Below are 24088 nucleotides of genomic sequence, written 5' to 3' on the forward strand. Positions count from 1 at the left end.
GTATGCATGTAACCAATTCAAGTCTACATATAGTCTTTTATAATGAACCAATTTCCATGTATACAATTCCAGGTTTAACAGCCAGGAAAGCATTCAAGACATCTCTCTTTGCAGGAGTTTACCAGATAGTAACATGCATGCTCTGTTTATTAGTGTGAACAAGTGAAATTTGGAGCAACTTCAGTTCTCATACACTGATTTATATTTATTCTCATTGTGGCCTTTGTGCATCAACATGTAAACATCTTCCCTGCCCACCCACCATTAATAGCCCCCACTAAAACAATTGTACAGCACAATTTGATTTGCTCTGAATTGTATGGCTCCCCACAATAAAACACTTTAAACTTTTGTTTTTTTAAAAAAAGTAGAACTTCCAAAAAAAAGTTGTTGTTTTAAAAAAATAATTTTTGGTAGCCTGTGTTGGAAGCAAATAACTTTTGAAGTAAATTTAGGCACAGTCTGGTAAGTAGCTGCCAGAATAAGTGGAAGGAGTTCTCTCACTTGTCTCGCATGAGTACCATTTCCGTCAGCTGAATGAGGGCTTCTCTTTCCGGGGATGGCCGCAGTTTACTGATTTCCCGTGTAGCTTCATGGCAGTAGCGCTGGGCGAGGTAGGTTGTTTGCTGCACACCATCACTCTTGTGTAAGAAGACAGTTAAAGGCAATGGGTAACTGGTCAGCCTCCCTCCTGCCTTTTGCCTCTTCCAGTTACAGGGGAAGTTTCCAAGTCAGTAGTAAGTACCCTGAACACTTAATTATATTCTGAAGGGGAAATTCTATATTCATTGGATCCTACATCTCTTCCCCAAAGCTTCATAATACTAAACCTGATGCATGCTAAACTTAAGTATAATTACAATACAACACTGGTATTAATAACATATTATTCAGCAGGATTAGAAACTAATGGTTTAGCACCTCCCATCCTCCCTTAAATTGAGATATACAAAAAACCCATGGTCTCCAGAAAAAATAAATAGGTTTTCATTTTGCACAGACAATTATTCAGTCTTTTCAGACTGGAATCAATTAAAACTGATATGGAGTGTGCACTGCAGTTACAAGACTGACTGGTAATTGTATGCTGCTTACACCAGTTGTTGGATACAGCTACTCTTCAGCTGAAGGAACTGAGTTCATGCATGAGCTTTTTTAATTATGTGGATTTTATGCTATTGGAGAGAAAAAAAGAAGAAAAAGAGTGCTTCAGTACCTAGCATTTCTGCTAAAACACTGTGCCAGTAAGATAGCTGAAGAGTACTAACTGGGTATTGCACGTAGCACGCAACTTCACTTGGACTTGAAAATGCAGCCCTACTGGTTTACTTCAGAGGCAATGACTTTCAGACAGACTTCAGCAGGGACAGCACTTCAGGAATTAAATATTTGGTATCAGTCCTACCTGCAACACATATTTCCGTGCACGTTCAACATCTCCTGGCTTACTGAATCGTCTCATTATCATAGCATTCATTTCTGGAAACTAAGCACAAGGAGAGAAGGTTTTGTATGTTTAGGAGTCGTTTTCTGTGTAGCTGCCTGCTGCGCTAAGGTCAAAAAGAAACCAAAGCACAGACCTCTTCCCCTGCCACTGTTGTTGCTACAGCTATAGCTGTAGGTTAATGCCCATAATCTGCACAGGAAAGCCCAAGCATTTAAAACTTAAACTGGCTGGCTCTGTTAGCTGTAGGCAGTTGGCAACAAAAGTCAGCACTTGCCATGGCGCTTTCTGATGTGGCTACTTCCAGGTGTGTAATCTAGCTCAGGTATTCCTGTATCACGAACAAAGGGTGGTGTTGGCACACCTAGAAGCAGCACCTCTTCCCCCACACGTACAACAGAGAACCTGGGAGGTTTGTTATATCTATATTGTAGAGTTGAACCTGTAAAATCCTTCATGATACCCTTGACTGTTACATCTACTTATGATTTTCATTGCTCTGGACAGATATTTTTTTTTTTAAATAAGAGAAAAATAACAACTGTGATGTATTTTGTCTTCAATCACATTGGACTCGTAGTTACTCAAGTCCCTACAAATCAGGTAGATAACTAAAGTCAGTTGTCACTTATCTAAATGTGCAGGCACTTTCTTCAGACAGTCCAGAAGTAGAAAAACCTGGTGCTTAACAAAGACTACAATTCAAGACAGCTTCTCTGCAGAAGAATTATTTTTAAAGGGAAGAGTTGTTTGTTCATCTTATTTGAAAGGGTTATAGCCAAAGGAAGTTTGCCATACGCTTGTAAACAATGATCTGCTTTCCTTGCACACCTTTGGTCCTGAAACTCTATGAACTTGTTAGGAACCAAGTGGTGTTCCTCAGTGTTGTGACATCTCCCTATTACTCATAGGCAGTCTTCCGGGAAGATACATTTAGAAGCTTATTAGTGATTCATACTTGGCTTTCTCTAGTTCCTAGCTTTCTTCCCATGTAATGACAATTTAATTACAATGTTCATGTAATCCATTTTCATATTATTCCTATTTACATCAATATATGATGCATATGTTTTCACTTTTTACATTTAAGCACTAAAGGATATAAAAATCCCCAAACCTGTAATGCAAAGCTGTTATTAGCAGTTCCACAGATTTAATGGGCAGTATATAAGCATTTACAAGAATGCTTAAACTGTCATTCTTCTGCTCTACTAGTTTAAGTGTGGCTTTAGACTTAGCATATACTAGTGTATTCCTTATTTTTTTTACTGAGTGAACTATAAATACTGAATAAATAGGCCTTGCATCAAGCCAAACGTTTTTTGTATGAAGTCCTCTCCTTAATATTCTAATGCATAAGGATATATTTCAGAGGGAGGGGAGAGGACAAGAAGAAAAGGCAGCTGTCACTGAAAATTCAGAGCACATTGAGAACTAAAGTATGTTTGTCAAGAAGACAGCATGAGGATTAGCAGATATACTGAAGAGTGTGCAGGATAGCAGTAATATTAATTTCAAGATAAAAGACAGCCTGAAGCTAACAATTACATTTTGGGCTATCTGCACATCCTGGCTCAGGACTTTTTATTCTCAGATACAAATAGATGAAACATGTTTTAGTAGCAGCACAGATAAGCGTCTGTTGAAGCTCCAATTTTTTTTTTTAGCACTTATACTTTGTTTATGTATCACTTAAGTCTGTAGTGCTGTTCTTCCAGTTTCTTGAAAACAGCAGGAAATTTTCAGCAAAGAAGCCTTCCAGTTAATGTGGAAAACTTTACAAGGTGGTCAAGTTATCTTTCAATGCAAAAAGATAACACTTCCCATCTATCAATGAGGAAAAGCATTTAAAAGCAACCTACAAAGAATAAGTAAGATTTTAAAATAGAACTGATTTTCTTTTCTTGTATTTCCGTATTATGAACTCATTTCTCTTCTAAGGCTAATTAAATGATAGATGAAGTTGGAAGTCAGAGACAGCCAACCCAGACAAATGAATAAAAGAATAGTTTTAATTTAAAAAATTGGAATATTCAACACCCACAAGACAGTGTCACCCATTCTCTCCCAAAATCAGAGTATTTGCAACATGTCCTTGTTTCTCTCTACAAATAGCTTTAACAGACAAACAAACCAACCATTTCACAGTTGCACCTCTTTCTGTGCCTAAGTCTCTCGCTGTTCTTTAGACAACTCCAGTTGCTGATGACTAACAAGATCCTGCTGCTTATCAACAAATTCTGAAATAATGATTCAAGCATAAGTTTTTGAATCCCCCAGATGAGTCTGTGGGGAGGAACTGAGAACATGGAGGAGATTGCTCTCAGCATGCACTCGTCTGCATTCTTAAGTGCCTGATGCTCTTTGCTTTCCTGTCTTCTCTGAGACGCGTGTCCTTGTAAATGCGCAAGGGATGAGGAAATAAACACATACGTATGTTCCACCTCCCTCCACCCCAGGCTCCTTAAGAAACAGGGAGAAGTAAATGTCATGAAGTTGTATTTTTTTTTTTTTCCCAATGAGTTAACATTTTTCCCCATGTCAAGCTCTGAGCAATTCCAATGAAAGATCAGAGACTAGAGCTCTACTGGAATTAGTTGTGCCAGGTTTTGTATTATACTGTGAAGTTTGGTAGGAAGGACTGCTTTCTGAGTCCCAAATCTTTCCTCGGGTGAACCAGAAGCTTGAGCAAGGTACATTAAACTAGTTTCTTCCCCTTTTATGGATTAGCACTAATTTCAGTGTTTCTTTTGGTGCTGCTGGTACTTCTCTTTTCCTTGTACTCCTCCACTAAAAATCTTCACCAATTCTAAGCTTATTTTATTTATGATACTCCTTTTTCTGTTATCCCAACTACTATTACATTTACCTTCAGAAGGGAGAGCTTCCAGTGTTTATAACTGGATAAGACTCGAGGACAATGAGATGAAGAGATCAAATCCAATAAACAGAGGTGCCCACCTAAAAGCTAGGCAGATTTAAGTTCTTGGCCTTGGGATGGATACAAAGCCCAGAACATAAGCAAGAAAATACTTTGGAATATCCTGCAGAAAACATGCAAAAACTCTCTGAATACCTGCCCTTTTGCGAAGGTGAAGCACTTGAACTAAGGCAGCAAAAGAACACTAGTTCTGCTTTTGATACAAGGACCTGATGTTAAGAGGACTTGTGTAGTAAGCTGTTTCTTGGCCTGAAAGAACTGAATCCAGCTGATCTGGAACACATTGATTTTTCACACCTGCCCAGGCTGTGCTCATCACTTACACTGTTGACTTCACGTGTTCAGCTGGACCTCTGGGTGTGCTGTGAAGAGCAGTGAACACTTTTTGCTTTGAGGAAATAGATTGCTGTTGACTTACCTGTCGACAGGCAAACAAGACAGGGCCTGTGGCTAATCCGAGTTTGAGATCTGCTGCTGCTGGTTTCCCCAGACGGTTAGCACATGATGTAAAATCCAGCACATCATCTATTAGCTGGGAAGAGATAAACATACAGATTATTTTAAAACTTTATATTTTTTTTAAATGAGAACTAAACACAGAATACTCTTTGTTAAGAGAAGATTTATAGAAAGGATTAAGACTTTGATTTCAAAGGCAGTTTGGAAAAGTCTAGATTTTAGATTCCCTTAAGTTCAACAAAAGCACTACCTGAAAAGCTATGCCAACATTTTTTCCATACTGGTATGCAATCTCATGAACTTTGGGATCAGGGCAGCCTAGAATTGAGACCTGAAAAGAAAAAAAAGCCAGGTAAATAGAAAGCTTTAGTCAGCATCCACTTTTAGTCTCTGACCACAGGTGTGACATGGCAAGCATGGACAGTAGGGATCTGGGAAAGGAAAATAAGCTGACTCACTAGCACAGTCTGGCTTATCTCAGTTCACGGATACACACAAACAGCCAAGCTTACTAGAAAACAAGGCTGAAGAGCAGTGCAGTATTAAAAATATGTTCAGGGCTGGAAAGAGATTAGCTTTATTAAATATTTATCAGACTTAGAAATTATAATGCAAGGATGAAGAGAGAAGAAACGTGGATGCACTGCACATGCAGGCTAGTAGTCATCCACAGTCCAGTGACAGGGGAATTAAATTTATTACATATATAAATCAGCCAGGAGATAATTGGAGGTCAGACAAGAGATAAATGGACATTATATGCCTCATAAAAGATTCACAAAACTTTATGTGTTGCACCCAGTATAGGAGGGACAGTTGAGATAAGGAAGATTATTTTTAAGGGTGATGTTAACTATAACTGAATTGCTCAGGAAGATGAGCTGATTAGCTTGCAGACAGAGGTATCAAGGGATAATTAGTGGCAAAGACAAGTCAGTGAATAAGGAAAGTATACCAAGCTAAACAAAAGTTATCACTAAACCGAGATAAAAAATAAAATCTTTTGAGTACAGATAAAGGAATCGACTACTTGAGAAACAAAAAGTTTTGCTGAATAAACTCCACAAAGCTAAAATATTGGACACAAACTAAGATTTGAGACTTAATATCTTGCTTTGAAGCAAGGGCATTTATGCTTTTGCATGCATATATTGATTAGACACTTTGCAAAATGAGGTTGGTTATATTTAAATACTCAGATTTATTTCAGCCTTCAATAAAGCAATTAGGAACAGGCAACAAAAATCCATCCTGGTTCACTGCAGACGTTCCAAATGTGCTGTGACTCACAGGAGTGAAGATACATTTTACTTAATGTAAGACTGAAAATACATGCTAGGTAAACCACACAACATAAAATATGTATACATATATAAAACCTTCTCTTTAAGACTATGTAAGGTAGGATAATTAAAAAACCAACCAAACAAAAAACAACAATAACCAATCCCAAACTAAAAGCAAGTCCAGTAGTAGCACTGAAGGTGAAGATGGAAATGAGAAAAAACATTATATACTAATAAATGCGTTGCAACTCGCACAAAATTAGAGACTATTTCATGCATCAGTGCATGTTGTAACTGAACATCAGAACAGTTCCCACTCATAACCGGCATCCATGGATAATAGTTAACACCCAGAGGAATCTGGATGCCTAAGGCATTAACAGCATCTCACATTTCCCAATTTTATTTAGAAGAGGAGGATCGTATAGCAGGAAAATAATGCTACTTATGTCTAATCACACAAAATCCTGAAGGCTATTAAAACAGAGTGAGCTGCAAATATTAATATGAGATATTTAAATAGACATTGCTAGGGACTACTAAACTACAACATTTTCCCCTTTTATCTTCCTTCTGATGCTTGTCTCTTAAATAGTAGTATTTGCCCCAAAGAGCTAATGTTTTCTACTGCTGTACCATACCTAGCAAACTTTTGGTTGTTTCTGTAATATAAATCAAATAACATCAGCAAGGCAGGAGGACTACATCCACCTTGTTTCAATGAAATCTTTACCTACCACTGCATTTTATATGAAGAATTAAAATACAGAATTCAGTAGAACAGTGACAAGATCCTGGTTAGTGGCCAAGGGTCAGAGTGGGCACGAGTTGGTAGGTGGGCAAGGAAGTGCCATGTAAAGAGAAGAGCTTTCTCATTTAATCTGAAAGGTCAGAGCGGAGCTATTCCTATAGGTGCGGAGTTTTCTGGGGACACAGACATTACCTATATAGAGAATCGCAGCAGTACATGTATGTTTAAAAAAATAGGAGCCCGAGTTACAAAACGTAACATAAGCAAAATACATAAATGCAAAACTAATTCTTGCATCTTTGCAAGAGAAGACCTTCATGGCTCCTATGCAGGTTACGAACATTTCCAAAGACAAAAAAAAGAAAAAATTAAAAATCCAGGAGACTGCTGTGCCCATCACACCTCAAGTGAGCAACACTCTGACCATGGCCACATCATAAACCTGCAACATGACTGGGTCTTATCTACCAGGGAGTTCCTTCAGGAGCCAATTTCTCCAGTGTGGATTATTGCCCCCGCCTAGACACGCGCTGGGATGCAGACACGCAGTCTTTCCTGCCAGCCGCTTGCTCTCAGAGCGATGGTTTAACTGAAGCCATACTGGGGTACCAGCATGCATTGACAAACGAAAATCGGGTTAAAAATGTCAGTCCAACCCCAAACATTCTGTGATTCTGTGATATATGTTTAAATGATAAAGCTCATCCTTGGAAAACATCCTATAGTTCCCCTGATATGACTGGCTTGATTACAAATTTAATCTTGCAAGAAGTCAGACTTGTCCTCCACTAAATCCTGATGAAAAATCCTTCCTAATACCAAGTGGAACAAATTCTTTAGAAAGGTTCTTTGAATTCAGTAAAGCAAGTCAATCTGCTTGGCATTATTTCAAACACACTTTTTAAAATAAAAAATCATTTCTATTATTTTATGTTACATGAGAGACTATAAACCAATCTTGCCTCTTTACTGAATTTCACATCTATAAAATATTCTGTCATCAGCTCCGGGCAGGTACATCCTGCTCCGTTATTTATCATGTGAGAATAGAGCAGCAGGAGTTGAAAGCCCTTGCATGTCTATACCAGTGCCCTGTAAGAGAGGAAAACCTGCTGCTGGGCAGGGGTAGGCTTGTACCAACAGTGCAAGAGATATTTGCTCTCACACTCCTACATCTGCGGACACTATGGAAAGGAAAAGGCTCCAAAATCTTCCCCTTTTCCAGCCTTTTTCCTCCACGCCCATCTTCTGAAGCAGTCAGGATCCTGCCTTCTCATTCATGGCTCATCCACCGTTTTTCCAGACAGGAGCACTGTTCCTCTTTCCAGTGGAATCACAAAATAGTTTAGGTTGGAAGGGAACTCTGATTATTTGGTCCAGCCATCTGCTCAAAGCAGAGCTTACTTCACTACTAGATCAGGTTGCTCAGGGCTGTGTCCACTTGAATTCTGAGCATCTCCAAGGATGAAGATCCCACAGCCTGTCTGGACAACCTGTTCCAGCATTTGACCAACCTCATGGAGAAAGTTTTCCTAATAGCTAATTGAATTTTAACATGGTACAACTTGTCCTTTCACTGCACATCTCTCCATCCTCTCTACCTCCTCCTATTACACAGCTGGAGGCAGCAAGAGGATTCCCCCTGAGCCTTCTCTACTCCACACTAAAACCAGCTCTTGGCATATCACCTGCTCCAGCCCCCAGCCATCATAGTGGCCCTTCGCTCATCTCACTCCACAATGTGAACATCTGTCTGGTAGGAGGGAGCCCCGCCTTGAGGTCTCACGTGTGCTGAACAGAGGAGAAGTCACTTCCCTGGATGTGCTGGCTACGCCGGTAGCAATGCAGCCACACTCACTGCTGCAGGGCTCAGCGCTCACTTCTTCTCCAGGCTCTTCAAATCCTTTCTGGTAACTACTCTTGGGAGGAAGAGATCTACCCAGCCCCAGCAGACAACTATCTTGTCCTGAGTCTGCACCTTCACACATTTGACCTTTCCTCAAGTAATTAATATTTTAACATGTTAACCAAGTACTTGTTTATGAAGAATTGTACTTTTATTATATATTTACTCTAATATTTTTCATAGCAAATGTTATGAAGAAGAAATACCCCCCAAAGAGTTACTGTATTTTAAATAATAAATAAGGAAATTTACTGGCTGACTATAATACCTGATACTACTGATGCTATTACCGTACATCTGTCACTGGATGTCCTTGTGCCCCACATGCCTACTTGGGCTGAGGGGATCAGAGGCCTTATTTTCCTGGACACCAGTTCCACACCCTGGTAGGTTCTTCTGATGGAGCCCTGTGCACACACCAAACTATGAACTAGTTAAAGCAGGAGCTCACAGGTAGATCCGGATCTGCAGACTGTTCCTTTTCTTCAGTCCCTAAGGCTTGACGCAGCCTCGCCTTACACGAGGAGGCTGCGTGCTTTCTCCTAATGATCAAGAATCTCTAGTCCAACTTTACACTTATCTCAAAGCAAGCATGGTTTAATCCCTCTTCTGAAAGTATGCTATGCAAAATACAAACAGCTTTGGGAAGGTTAGGAGTTCACATTACAGCAGGATTTAAAAAAAGACAGAAAGAGAACCTGCTCAGCTTATTTTGCCATCTCCAGCTTGCCTGATGACTAATAGAAATTCCACTTCAGCTTTATTGTTTCTGAATTCTTGAACCAAAGTCACCTCTCATGTTTCTCTGAAAAATGCCTTTCAGTAACTAAGGCTTCCCTGGCCCTCTGGGCCATCTGCCACCATTTCCTTTTGCAACGTATCACTTTGACTGCAATTTCGGTAACATTCCCCCATGCAGAACTATTGTAGAAATAAACTAGAGACTGGGATGGCTCCAACATCTTGAACAGAGTGTTCTGTCCATTAAAAATTATTTTGCTAACTTAAAGGACTTTTGATTTAAATGCAGAAGGTATCTAACAGAGTGACTAACCAGCGTTGACAGACTATTACCTTGTTTAGACATTTTTCCAGGAATACTCTACTCTTCCATCTCTAAAGCATGACTCTATAGAATTCTTAAGATGCCACCTGAACTTGTTTGACATCTTCTTTCCAGTTAGTAACTTTTATTTATGCACAAATACAAACCACTGGTTTTTCTGATCATTAACAGGAACTGAACTGTTCGTAATGGCACACTAGCCTGGTTGTAACTGATGTTCTGAAAACAATGTCTCTCCTTTGCTTTGTCCCTGAAAATGTGAATACTTGATTCCCCAAGTGAATTTGCTTTCAAGCTAGAACTGATGATCCTGTTTATAATTTTCACTACTGAAAACTCCCATCTGATTCCATCCTTTTCCTCAGTAGCCAAACCACCTAAACAACAACAACAAAAAACCAAAAAACAACACCCACCGCCCCCCAAAAAACCAACAAAAATTCCCCTTTTTACTGGTATCAGTAGAGTTCTCCTAGTCCATGCAGAAAGAAACTGAGAGAGGCATATACATATGAGTCATTGCTACTGTATGCAATAAGTATGATTTTGCCATAAAGACAGACCCCTCTCCGGTTTTTCCTTTATAACACAAATTTTACTGCATATAAAATTCCAGCACTTTGGCAATAGAACAACTCAGACCAACCACTAAAGGAAAAGCAGCCAAACAGCAACATCACAGGCACAACCTGGAGGGAAGCTCTTAAATCCTTATGAGCTATGAAAAGGAAAAACCTCAAAATAGCACATTTGTAAGGAGAATCCAGCCAGTGAGGTGATTTCTTCTTCTATCTGTGAAGGTTCTTTTAGGAAGACTGTCAAAGTGAATACAAAAACTTGTATGTTTTTATTGGGGTAGCAGAATAATGTGATGTTCCTTACTAGTCCAGTTGGCCACTAATATAAATGGAGACTTGCGAAGGGAAATTCTTGCCAGGGTAATATTGCTATTAATATGAGCAATCCAGAAGACTTAATTGCTTTCCTCCAATTAGAATGAAAGATATTTTCCCTTCCAACAAAATCTATGTCTCTGATTCTGTGTGATCCTTTTGATTTAAGCAATTTTCAACTGCTGTCTATTGCACAAATGTACCAGTTCTCCAAGAACAAAGGAAGATGACTAACACTAGCACAGATTTTCAGTCTAATTCGCTTAGAACTCCCTCTTGCTATAGGATACACCAGTTATAGTGCCTTTAATAAAAAAAACAACACACCTCGGTGTGAGATTATTGCCCACCTTCTCCATTTTCCGCACTAAAACTAACCATGGTTTTTTGAATACGAATATCATCTTCAATCGGTTCTTTTTGTAATGAAGTAACAGAACTGAATGAGAGATGGGGTTGGATATAGCAATTGATAATTAAAAACCCCAAACAAATCAAGAAACACATGCTTCTGTTCTTTTACAGTGTAGAGTATAAACAACTGTTTCCTCCCACTGTTATCATTTAAGGTCCCACACGGCATCAAGGAGTGGAATCAGACGTCAAAGACGACTTAAATTATAGGCTCAAGAATTATCAACTGAGATTAAAAACACTATCTCAATGTTGCGGAATTTAATAAATTTAAGGCTGCCACTGTGAACCTTATTCTGATCCAAATGAGATTAACAATAAATTTGTGTATGAATATAAAACAGAAAAGAAAGTGAGAAGCAATACTGGGAGCTACAGAGCTGAACTGTGATAAAATGCACAATCACAAACCCATTCACATTCTGGCAGAATACCATTTTAAGGGTTTGCTTTGGAGGGTCTCCAGAGAAAACCGCAGTAACTGGGACTTTAGCTGTGAAGCTTACAGTATGGTAGGTTAACTTTAGAAGAGACAGACGTACATACTGCTTTACAACTGTTTGCTATAAGACTCGCAGTCTTCTTAAAAGTCTTCTCGAGGTAGTGAGCAAATCTCTCGTTCTCATTTTCCTTGGAACCCAACTGGAGGAATTCACCTAAAAAGTTGCACAGATGGGAGTTTTTATTTGTGGGTTTACTGCTTAGGCAAGCAAATCTGAAGATAAAAATAGAAAAAGACCTTACCACGCACCAGATCTTCAATCACCTGAGTTAGAACAGAGATGATAGTAGTGTTTCCAATTCGTGCTAAAGCTAAGGAAGCAGCTGAAAGGATGAAGTCACCAGCTAGAACAGCCTAAAAAAAAAGAAAAAGTAAGTTATCTTCTAAGTCTTTTCCTGTTGGTACAGACAATACAATTTCCTTTATTTGGCAGGTCTACTCACATCACATAATCTTCCTACACAAAGCATACATATCTCATTGTAACAGAGAGAAAACAGAAGATAACCAAATATTAAAATTGGAACCATTTTTTAATCCCTGTCTTATAGTGCTGTTTATATTTTTCTATATCAGCACTGTCCTCCCTGTTTGCAACATCTGAATACGTTTACCTGTGAAGTTTTTTTGAACATTACTTCTCTATTTGACCATTTTGTTGTGACTGTTATGCCATGTCAGCTCTGAATTGCCATGATAGGTTCTGATGCATCGGCAGTGTACTCATCTCCTTGCATTTTCTGACTAAGACCTTCCTTTTAATGCTATCTGAAGAAACACTTCTCTCAAAAAGTTTTCATGCTGACTGAAAACCTTTTTGCATTTACTACTGAATCAAGGTAACCTATAGAGTTCTGGATGAGGTACAAATTCAAAGTATTCCAACAGCACTGCAGAGAATGGCATAGGGAATGTAAAATCAGTAAGAATCAAACTGCAATCAGACATTATGTAATGCTTCCAGCAGTTCAGAAAAGGAACACACATTTGTCTGACCCACAATCTTTACACACCTCTGCATACTTTTCCTGGCATATCCCGAGCCTGTGCCTAAGGACAGTAATGTGACAACCCCCCCAGGTATTTGTGCTCTGCTGAAACTCGAAGGCAAGTCTTGCACATAATAGCAAACTCACCTTCCTCTCTCCCCAGATTTGATTGACTGTCATTTTTCCTCTGCGAGAATTTGCATCATCAATGACATCATCATGAACGAGGCTAGCTGTGTGGATCATCTCAGCAATTATGGCCACAGAGCGCTGGCTTGCTTGCACCTCCCTAAAATAAAAAGACAAGAACTGTCAAATAATTAAATCGATTATATGTGCTGCAATACACTAAAAGAAATCTCTACTAAAACCAAACTAAAAATGTTTCTCTGAAAACAGCTGTTGCACTTTTTCCATGGTCTGAACGCCATCTTTCAAACCTGGAATTAGGAAGACAAGAGAAAGTAAGGTCACGTTAGTACAGTAACTGCAATGGGAAATTTCCATCCTTATGCGGCCTGTTTCTGCCTTGCTGGATTAACAGTACTGCAAAACTCCAGAGTTACTGACTCTAATCCCTCTAAATCCAGACTGCAATAAATAGCACAGCAGCAAGGATGCTTGGTTCCAAGGAGATGGAAGTCTGGAAAACAGCAGAGAAAAGAATTCCAGGTAGTTTTGTAGAAGAGTTTTAAAGTTTTCATTATCTCTGTGTTGCTCCACCTGTAAGACACAGCATCACAAACTCTTCAAAGCTGGTGAACTCTACAGAGCAGCCAGCTGGAGAGACCAGCAGGCACAAAAACCTGCATTCTACATCTGAAAGGCATAACTCAGGGATCTTATCCTTTATCTTTTCTGATTACCTTAAGATCTTAGAGGTTCTTCCAAAGCCTGAGGAATTAGCTGGAATTATACTGCAATCACTTTAGGACTGTAAACACCAACTACCCAACACTTCCTGAAATTCAGCCTTTGGGAAGATCTAACATTGATGATTCAAGTCTCAGTAGTTCACACCTACTTTATTTTTTATACCAGGTGAAAAGAAGGTAATGGAAGAACATAGAAACAATTATCTAGGGATCAAGATTGGTAAAATTGAACATAAGAGCCGACTTAGCTCACACAAAGTACCATCTACCCCAGTATCCAACTGCCACTGCCTTGCTCTAGTATCATCTTTTTCTCTACCCGTTTTCATCATAGGTTGCATGCAGGATCCCAGAAATGGCTATCCCAGTCAGCCTTGCCTTACGGCTGTAAGGAGCCCACGTGGATGTTAAAAAACAAAACAAAACAACACCAGAAACCCAACAAAACAAGAAACAAACAAAAACCAAACCAAACAAAACCAAGCAAAACCAAAAAAAACCACCACACACAAAACCAACCAACCACACCCACCAACACCAAAACAAAAAAACCCTTCTGATATGCCTTACTTCCGGTACACAGGTAACAGAGCAAATCACAATTTTTCCAGCAGAACAGAAAAAGAACAAATAAAAGACAATCATTTCAGCTCAGAACAAGGGAATTTAAAATCTTCTTGCATTGCCTATGTCTGTTAAAATCCAGTGATTAATCACAAAATGAAAGAACATCTTGCAGTCTGCTGACATAACACTGCGTTCTGACACCTACCTCTATGCAGAACACTGCATTGCTGTCGGTGGGAGTTCTACATCCTGAACAATAGCAGGATGTGTGGCTCATAGGCTGTGAAAACGTGGCTTTTAAACAACAGAAAGTAAGAGCTGGAAACCTTCACGGTTGTTTGAAAGTAAGTTTTACTGTGGACTAGTAATTTAGTCAAATGCTAGTTCAGTGTAAGTAGTTTTCCAAAATAAACTATTTTTACTAAGTAGGAGAACTTACCTTCAAAAAAACTGTAAAGGTCTCCAGCCTCTTTCATGCACTGGTCTCCTTTTGGGGACTCCCTTTTTCTTTAATTATGTCAGCAGACTGGACTTCCTGCTGGGAAGTAGCAGTAAATGGCAACACTCACCGACACACCAAAATCTTTCAGTAGTATGAGGACAGCACAAGGACAGACACTTCAAAAGCAGGTTTTCAAAGAGTTCTGCATTATAGTGCATTTCATCTCTGACAATGACTAAAAATGGCATAGGAATTCTCATGGTTCATGTGTCTGGTTCCCAGAATGTTATATCAAACATCATAATTTACCCTGAAGAGGTTGGGTTTTTTTAAACTACTGTTTCTGTAAGGTCTCAAGCAAGGTTCTTCCCATCTCTGGCAAAAAATTTTATAAGTTTCCTACAAACATCTTCTGACAGTAATTCTGAAACAGAGCATGCCTATTTTAGGCAAAACACACAAGAAATGGGATCCTTCTGATTCCCTGCCATTTTTCATTCTGCTTTGCCTGCAAAACAAAAGCAAAAAGTAGCAGTAACTCAAGTCAATAGATAACTAGGTCCCCACAAGTCCACTAAGTGGAAAGATGCCATTTTAGGTCATTCTCAAAGTAAAGGCACCTCAAGACGATATATGGTTACACAAAATTTTTATACAACTGTACGTCAATCTTTTTTACACATGCATTACATTCATTTTCAAGTCCTTGATCGTGTTCTATGTTTTTCAGTAGGACCCCCTGCTTGATTCTGCAATAAGTTTTTACAGACCTACAGTACCCTGAGGTCTTTTCCATTACGGAACTTGTCTCACACTGAACAAGATCAAGGCTGATCTTACAGGTTAAAACCAAAGCCAAACACACCTCTCCCTCCAAATATCCCTCTTCAGGAAAAAAAAAAAAGGGGGGGGGGGGCGGGGAGGAGGAACTCAAACCAGCACTAAACAGTATTTAAACAGTATTTATAGTCTGCAACAAAGAGCTTTGCAATGTGTTTGCCAGTAATTAAATATTGCTAGCTTAAAGACAGGAAACGTTGCAAAAGAACTTGCAAAATTTCTGTGTTATGACCACTCTCCTCAGTTTTTGCTGTTAAGTGCCTGTAGCTGAAAGAAACAAACATTTGAGGAACACAGCCTGTGACACAGAAGGGTACTGCAAACTGGGGGAAATGCAGAGAACGGATGCATTAACATGGGAGCAAATTACAGAACAGCTGAAAACCAGCGCACAGTACAGGCATCTGACAACCATGGTTTGGAGAAACGAAATAGAAGAGGACTAAAGTTGCTGGCAGGTCCTCATATCTTTAGGAAATATTATTCTTTGAAGTTTGGCCAGGTCATTATATTTAAATATTTCTTGCACTATTCTGATGGATTTATTCCCCTTTTTCCGCCTAAATCTTTTGTGCTCACTATTTTCTCTATTGAGATACCTCTGTAGTTATTTGGCCTTTTCTTATTTGTCTGTCTCTCTCATTTTGCTGCAGAAATAGAAATAACAACTACTATTGGCAAACACCTCTGGAGAATACACCTGAAACAGAAACATTAGGTCCAGTCAGGCTACGTGATAATTCTGTGAAATTCTGCACACAGGTATGTGAAGAAATGCCAGAGGATGTGTGAAATTGAAGGTCTGCATGACCACCGCTTAAACTCTTTACAGCAATTCTCACTCTTGCACAAAGGTAAGTTGCTATCGTTAAGTAAAAAGCCATTGCCCAAGGGACCTAAGGACTCAAGGCTGGACTTCTGACACTTGGATCTTCAAGGGAAAAATATCAACATACCAGCACAGAACAACTTGAATGCTTCACACATTTGTATTTTTTTGTAATAGTTCAGATGCTTTATAAAACTGTCATTCTCCTTATTATGACTACAGTGAAGTGACATCACTCTAGACAGACAGTTAACTTGCTGAGGGCATTCTAAATACCGTTCCTTTCTCAAATCTAAACATAGAGATGATATCCCCTAAACTGTAAGCAGAGCTACCTGCGTGTTCCCCTCCATCCACTTGAGAAGTCTCAACTACTCTGGTGAGGCTCTGTGAAGAAAAAAAGGTGTCCGTGATCTGCCTTGTAAGATCAGGACCTATAACCTTCCAAAGTTGCATCCTGTTACTTTAACAGCCAAACAAGGAAGAATATTACCTTTTGTAATAGTATTGCACAAAAAAGAACAAAAACAAACAAACAGAAAACAACAACAGATGAAAAAACAGGCAAAAGCATGCTGTGTCCAGCAAGTTATATGACATTTGAGAACGGTAGTGAGATGAAGCAGAAACTCAACATCAGTAACACAAACACCAGAGGCAGAACAAAAGAAATGCTAGGGATGAACACCACAGGATATTGGCTCGCCCTACAAGTCTACAGATGTTGTGGCCAGTATCTCTGATTGCATATGAAGGAACTAAAGCTTCAACAAAGAAAAACAAGTCTGGGAAAAGAATCAATACTAACTGAGGAAAAGAATGACAAAATGCTTTAAGGGAAATGACAAGCTGGAAGAGGAAAAATATCTTCAAAAATGTCAGGAGAAGCAGAATAGAAAGCAAGTATTTTTTTCCCCCTATGTCAGTAGCAGAGTTACAAATCTGCAGTGTTGCCTTCTCTACATACACAATTTTCCACACAAACAGCAATAAGTTGGAAGAACAATTTGTAACCTGGAAGCAATGCTGCTTTAAGAAGCAACAATAACGAAAGCGATATTAGTGTGAACAAGAAGTATATGTATGACAAAGCAGGTGTAACCCAGCCTGCTTCAAAAAGCTCAAAAGCAAAAGAGAAGAAAATGCCCATAAAACTTCATCAGCTCACAGTAAGTGGGTATCCACAATAAGAAAGTATATTCTTTTCACATGGCCTACCCAACCCTTAAAAGACATTGGTCATCATGCATGAACCAAAAAGCAGTACACTGAAGACTTGTATAAACATACGTGAATTTTAATTACAAAGTGGGGAAAAGTGGCATGAGGCAAAGAAGAGGAAGGTAAATACCCTGGGATTTCATTATTTTCCTTTACTGAAACATTTCTGTTCTCCTTACTCAAAATTTCATTCTAAAAACAACATGACAGAGATAGTGACTCAGTCTGTCCTTATATAAGGAACATTCAGCTTAATGAGAAGGCTTTTAAACATCATGGTTTGGAGGTGCTGACAAAAGCTGCAACAGATGTACAAAAGCTGCCAAATGACACAGGCATCTATAAATCAGAGCGCTCTATGCTGAGAGTCAACTACTACAAAGCAAACACTTGCCGCAGGCATATGTGGCACTTGAACCCTGAGATCACACATTCTCATGGCATAGGGCAGGTCTGAAAACTGGTCCAGGTGGTTTCAAGACAGCACAACGCGTGGACAAGAACACGTCCGTGAGCATATGTGTATGTCAAAAGACAGCAAATATGCTTTGAGCATATAAAGGCAAATTCAGTTCTTTCTACAGCTCTTTCTTCTCTGATTCACTGCTCACCTCCTACACTATATGACATCAATTCCAGCCTTCACGGTATTGCATGTACAGTACCTAATTTCGTTCATAAGCTTCTCATGCTACACTAGAATGAAATAAAACTATTGCTCCCGTTATTCTGACTAGAAGGATGCTCCAAAAACTCACTGTCCCAGTTGTTAAGAGTATTCTCCTATGTTTCCATCCTCTTAGCAAGATTGTCCTTTGTCTTAAATAGCTCCTTCTGCCCCTGTTTCCAATAAATTTGCAGACCACAAGTCCCTCACTCTCCCTGATAACCTTTGCAGTCCATCCCTGAAGCTGGTTGGACTTACCTTTTTTGACCACAAGGACCAGGCATGCTGATGATTTCACAAAGTACTACACAAGGGTATCAGCACTCCTGTAGCTGAACTGGATATACTATGGCTGATGTATGCTGGGATTGCTTTAAGGTTTTTCTTGGAGAAGGTGGCTGTAGATCACATGGGGATTACACCCTAACAGGACATGCATGAACCTCCAAGCTCAAGCAGAAACTTTTGGTTTATTGTGCTTCCTTTCATTACACCATGGATGGCCAGTCATCAAGAATGATTCTGTTATCAAAAAGTGACATCATCACCCTCCTGTTTTTCATATCAAGATCACTCGTGGCTATATTAAGCCAAACAGTGCTATGACAAAGGACATACTTGAGGAGTCTCATAACCAATATTGTACCTTTTGCTACCTCAAAAACAGTGACAATGAGTGGTATTGAACAGAGAACAGAATCAGGCTGGAATGAAGTTCTTTAGTCCTGGACAATGTTTTCCTAAAACAAGAGGAACTGGCACACACAGGACAGGACACTGCCAACTAGGTTTTGCCTTCTTCTTCAAAATTATATTCACGCAGAAGGGAGTGTACTGGGAGAGATGCCATAACAAGCAGCAAAGTACATGCCATGCTCTGAAGTAGAAATCAAGTCCAACAAGGCATTAACCTACCGCTAAGGAAAATATGGAGCAAGACCTGAGAAAAATCCCTTAAGGCTGATGAATTAGTCTAGAAACACTTTTGGCAAAGGACCAAATATTTCATATTTGAAATTCTATACACGGGAAGACAGGAAACGTAGCTGGAAGGTAGAGAACACTCTGGCCAACATCTTTCCTCAAAATGCAAATGTAACTGATAGGGAAGTGTGGAAAGAAGCATTTGCAATCAGCCAGAGCAAAGAGTGACACAGAGTACGGGGCGAGCACGATGTTCTGCTCAGTTAAAACTGCTTTCAAATGACAAGTAACTTGAAGAACATGAGGATTACACCAGCTCTAAGATTAGAATCTTACAATTAAGTGTGGAAACTTGCTCCTAGAGGGGAAAAAAAAAATCTCTGACAGTTTTTAATGTCTCACAGCTTTGAATATTATCATGCCACCTGTTTAATGGCTTTTCTGCATAATTACAAAAAAAAAAAAAGGCTACGGAAGCCTCTTCTTGCAGCAAAGTTCTTACCTGTGACAAGTTTAATAGCTACATGAGTGGTTACAAATGAAAAATATTTTTAATTAAGTTCATACAGTTTCGAGGAGTATTACAAGTTCTAATAAACCATTTGTGTAAGAGGCTAAAATTGAATAAAAGCCTCACAAATATCAGACTTTGGCAATGTTATTTATCCATCACCAGTTACAACTGCAATATAGTCCACAGTTTTACACATAGAATCATGTAATAAACCCAGTAGTTCCTTTTGCACGGCTAACTACAAAACCACAGCTTCACAATGGAACTTAAATTCAGGTTTTACTGAGGAGTTTTTTCTTTTCAAAAAGTTACTAGACATATTTTTTGGGAACACAAGAATGAGACATTTCAAATACAATATATGTCTGTATATCTAAAAGTGACCGACTCACCTGGAATTATTATGGTGAATGTTGCAAGCCCTTGCCATTAGCACCACAATCATTGGTCGAAAGGCTTTTCCTTTCCCATCAAAGTAATAATCACACATTTCCTTAAGTTCTGCTGTAGATACAAGTAATTCCTACAAAAAGGAAAATAATATATCGGCATAAAAGTCACAAAGCCAATCTGTCTAGTGTAAGCAAAACATCATGCATCTATAAGGTTATTGCCTGTATTCATTATACCAAATGCAAGCTGAAGTAGTTTTTTAAGTTACTATGAGTAAACTGAAACATAAATGATCTATTCTAGCAGTGTAAATCAGGAGAAAACAAAAATTGCAGTCTGGTCTGATATGCAGAAATGCTCTCTTTGCCTTCAGTTCAAGTTTCAGACAGCTGTTCATGAACATAAAGAATATTCTTTCAATAACTACCCTCCAAAGAGATGGTTGCTATTAAAATCAGAATCATCACAACATCCCAGAGTAGTCACCAAAATCCCTTACCTTTTTAATATCTTCATAGAGATTCTTCAAGTCTTTTCTACCAAGTTGAAAAGGGTCTTGGTATTTTTCATCACTAGCTGTCTTACTGCAGCTGCACAAGTGGGACATACTGGTATGGTGAAACCTGGTGACAGTGTTTTTCAAGAGAGTAACATTGTTAAAAGCAAACTTTCCCTGATGTCCCAAACAGAAACATTTCAAAGCATTTCCTCCTCGTATCCCCTCACACAAAATTTAACCAAATGGCTAAAATAAAAACAGAAGGCATCAAAATACTCTTTTCAGCCAGTGAATATGGTGCAAGGGCAGCACAGCTGTGTACTGATGATCGCAGACTTTTAGGAGCAGCATTTGGCTAACAATAACACCCCTCCACGCCCTTACCAGATTACAGAAGTCTTCTGAGACACCTGCTCGCACTGTATTCCTTTTGAATACATTATTGATAATATAGTGTACATTTGGAGATGAAGTCTTCATCTTCCAGTTACACAATTATTCTGTTACTTTCTTCCCTCTCCTGCCTAGTCCTGGAAAAATATTCCTGACTTGGATTTGAAAATTTTCCTTTACACATCCAGCTACATTAAACATTACAAATTAAATCAATACTTCCAGGTAGCATGATGACGCTATGGAAGTTCATCAGTGAAAGCTCCACCTGGATGCATTAAGATACGGTAGGCTTAGGCCTGATTTTTTTAATGTTCCCTGGAGTTGAAGTTTGTCCCTCTTATTATGCCTCCTTTTTCAAAGTGAACCAGGTGGGTTTTCTTGGGGCATTCTTGCCTTGCTTGTTGCTCTCCCAGACAGAGGACTTAGATTCAGACTCAGCACCATAGCAACAGTCTATACGGAATTATCCGACTAGAGCAAATAAACTTATTTTCAAATTTTACAGCTCACCAAGTTCACCCAATATCTTTGTCTTTACCCATTACACAACAATATGAATCTCCAACTTACCGCCGAAATATATTACATATTTTTGGAAATGAAAAAGTTGAACTTCTTTGGGTAAAGTGACACACCTGCACAAAGAAAAATCGGGGTTAACAGAACTTCAAACTGACAGAAAACATTTGATTACAAAAATTAAGTGTCTGTTCATCAGCACTGCTTTATTGCTCAATTTTAACAACCCAGAGGCAAAGGGAGTCTCCTAATCTCCTTCCATATCACGTGAGATGTAACTGCCAATAAAACGGACTCTCCCGCTCAGGAACGCTGGAGTTTCTCCCCTCACAGGACCAGCCCAGAAGGCATATCAGGCAACTTCCCAGAACTGCTCTAGTGAAACCTTGCTTTTGTGCTCCTGGGAGGGGCAATGTTCAAATGTTCCTTCTCTCACAGATAAAACTGGACTGCACCAGTCACATAGAAAAGGACAAGAGCCCTTTCTGTAAACTACTACACTAACAGAAAAACCCCATGTTCTCGTTTTCCCCTAAGGCAATTTTAGTTCAGCTTGCTTCTTATGGTAATTTACACCTGCACATCTTCCCTGCCAGATGTCAAGAACCTAACCCCAGCAATCCCTCCAGTGATGCCTCCCTGCAGACAGAGCCCAGGAGCCTGGGAGGAGGTGCAGTCCCAGGTACACCATTCCAGCAGGGATAGGCTGAGAAAGGAAACACACCTTTTGCTCCACTCCTGGCACAGCTGCTGAGAACCACCCAGCCCTGCCCTGGAGCACACGCTGACACACGGCCCCAGCTGGGCTGACCCAGCCTCAAATCACCACAACCCATATGTTCACCACACTGACTCTCCAAAAGCCTGCACAGAAACACTTGAGGAGACCTAGAACTGAAGAAGAGTTCCCCCAGCTTGCCCCTCGTGCCTCAGTGTCTCCTTGTACATGACTTGAAGTGTCACTTTCCTTGGACACAGGGAGAGAAACAAGTGCACTGCACAGGCTCCAGGGCACCCTCTCGTCCTCCTTGTTTATGGGATAAAAAGAGGTCAGGTAAGGAGATAAGGGGAAGAGAGGAAGAAGAAGGAGAAGAACCCTAACTTATGATAGATTTGCAGCTTGCTGCTGTCTGACTTAAGTGCCCAGCCCTATGGCTGAGACCATAATAAGTTTGCTCTCTCATACCTCTCACCATTTTCTGTTGTTTAAAAAATAGCCACTCTTCCTACTCTTCCTTCAGTGGGGGCACAGACTCTCCTTTACACTGCTGCTTAACGCTGTCAGCCTGGCTCACGCACGACACTGGACACACCACAGCCAGAACACTTTGCCACGGGTCAGAACAGTGGCTGGGCCTTGTGAGGACGGTGTAAACGAATGCGGTGTGAGAGCTGCCCCCAGCTACAGTTCGTAATGCTGAGTTACACACAAACACCTTCAAAATCTCACGCTAATGGAATCGCTTTCCCTGCTCTCACCCAGAGACGAGTCCAAGAGGTTCTTCCCCACAAGAGTAACCACCCCTGCCCTGAAAGCCCTTCAGCCGGTATTTAACCTTGCACCGAGAGCGCTCCTGCCTCCCGCCAGGTCCCCGGGCACGGAGCCGCCCGCCCGGCCCTCGCACCCCGGAACCGCCTTCGGGCCCCGCGCTGCCCGGCGGGACGGAGGACGCGGGCGGAGAGAGGCCGAAGGGGCGGCGGCCCCGAGCCGGGGGCAGCCGCGGCCGCTCGGGCCCCCCCGCCGCCCCATTCATTCCCGGTGACCTCCAGGCGCCCGCCGCCGCGCCGCACTCACCGCCGCGCCGGGGGCTGGCGGTGGCGGGCTGCGGCAGCCGGGCCCCGGCGGGCGGAGGCGCGGCAGGGAGCCGAGCGCCGGCGCCCGGCGGGACGAGGCGCCGCACCGCCACCACCAGCGCAAGGCCATGGTGTCCCCCCAGCCGCGCCGCGCCGGCACCGCCTTCCGGCACCGCCGCGACCCGGACGCGGAAGCCCGGCGCCGCCGTCACCCTCTCGGAGGGCTGCCGGGAGGACGTCCGGGCGGGCGGGGGGCCCCTTCGCCTCGCCTCCCGCCGCTCCCTCGGGGCGCCGAGCGCGGCTGAGGGCCGGACAGGGGCGCGGCGCCATCTTTGAGGGCCTGGCCCGCACCCCGGCGGTGGGGCTGGGCTTGGGCACCCGGCGCTGCCGGGCCGCCTGCGGGGCGCGGGGGGAGGCGGCCCGCCCGGCCCAGTCGGTGCTGCGGCTTCAGCGACAACGGCTCTGCCCTTGCCGCTCGGAGAGGGACCAGCTCTCCCCTGAAATCTCTGTGAAGAGATCAGACAGGAGGAGGGAGACTTCCAGCCGGCTTCGTGCGCGGCTTGGTGAGGGCGAGCCGAGGGGAGCATGTGGTGGCCCCCCTGGCTGGCCGCCTGCCTGGCCTGGGCCGCCGGGGCTGGTGCCGGGCGCCCGGCCGCGCTCTGCGCCTCCCGCGGGCTGTGCCCGGCGCCGCCCGGCGCCAACGCCTCGCAGCCGGGCCCGGGGCGGTGCCCGCGGGGCGCCAGCGACCTGTGCGCCTGGCCCCTGTCCTCGCACAGCCTCCTGGGTACGGCCTGCTGCTGCTGCTCGCTGGGGGTAGCAGCTACCAAAGCGGGAATTCAGTGTGGCGGAGACCTGATATACACAGTCAGAGACTACTTTTAAAATTAAAACTAGATTTGCTGTGAGGAGCTTTTTTTTTCTTTTAGTATTAGCGATTTATCGGGATGGAGAGACATG

General features: G+C 41.5%; 2 protein-coding genes across 7 annotated transcripts in view; one reads left to right on the plus strand and one right to left on the minus strand.

The window, feature by feature from the left end:
- Positions 1 to 184: 184 nt before the first annotated feature.
- PDSS1 (decaprenyl diphosphate synthase subunit 1) lies at positions 185 to 23487 on the minus strand. The gene is given in 13 exon segments (XM_065627793.1): positions 185 to 641; positions 1406 to 1486; positions 4804 to 4917; positions 5095 to 5175; positions 11707 to 11816; positions 11905 to 12016; positions 12799 to 12940; positions 19923 to 20053; positions 20423 to 20546; positions 21389 to 21453; positions 23133 to 23270; positions 23272 to 23388; positions 23390 to 23487. Coding segments are annotated over 13 exon segments (1428 nt in total). The 5' UTR covers positions 23462 to 23487; the 3' UTR covers positions 185 to 500.
- Positions 23363 to 24088, plus strand: part of LOC135984940 (protein adenylyltransferase SelO-like) — a 34662-nt gene continuing 33936 nt past the window's right edge. For all 6 annotated transcript variants that reach the window (XR_010605735.1, XR_010605737.1, XR_010605734.1 and 3 more), the window contains exon 1: positions 23363 to 23915. Coding sequence is in view for 1 of the 6 variants with exons in the window: in XM_065627781.1 (XP_065483853.1) it covers positions 23717 to 23915 (199 nt within the window). In the remaining 5 variants the exon portion in view is untranslated. The remainder of the gene's footprint in view (positions 23916 to 24088) is intronic.

This window comes from Caloenas nicobarica, chromosome 2, assembly GCF_036013445.1.
Source record: "Caloenas nicobarica isolate bCalNic1 chromosome 2, bCalNic1.hap1, whole genome shotgun sequence".
In the NCBI taxonomy this organism is placed as follows: Eukaryota; Metazoa; Chordata; class Aves; order Columbiformes; family Columbidae; genus Caloenas; species Caloenas nicobarica.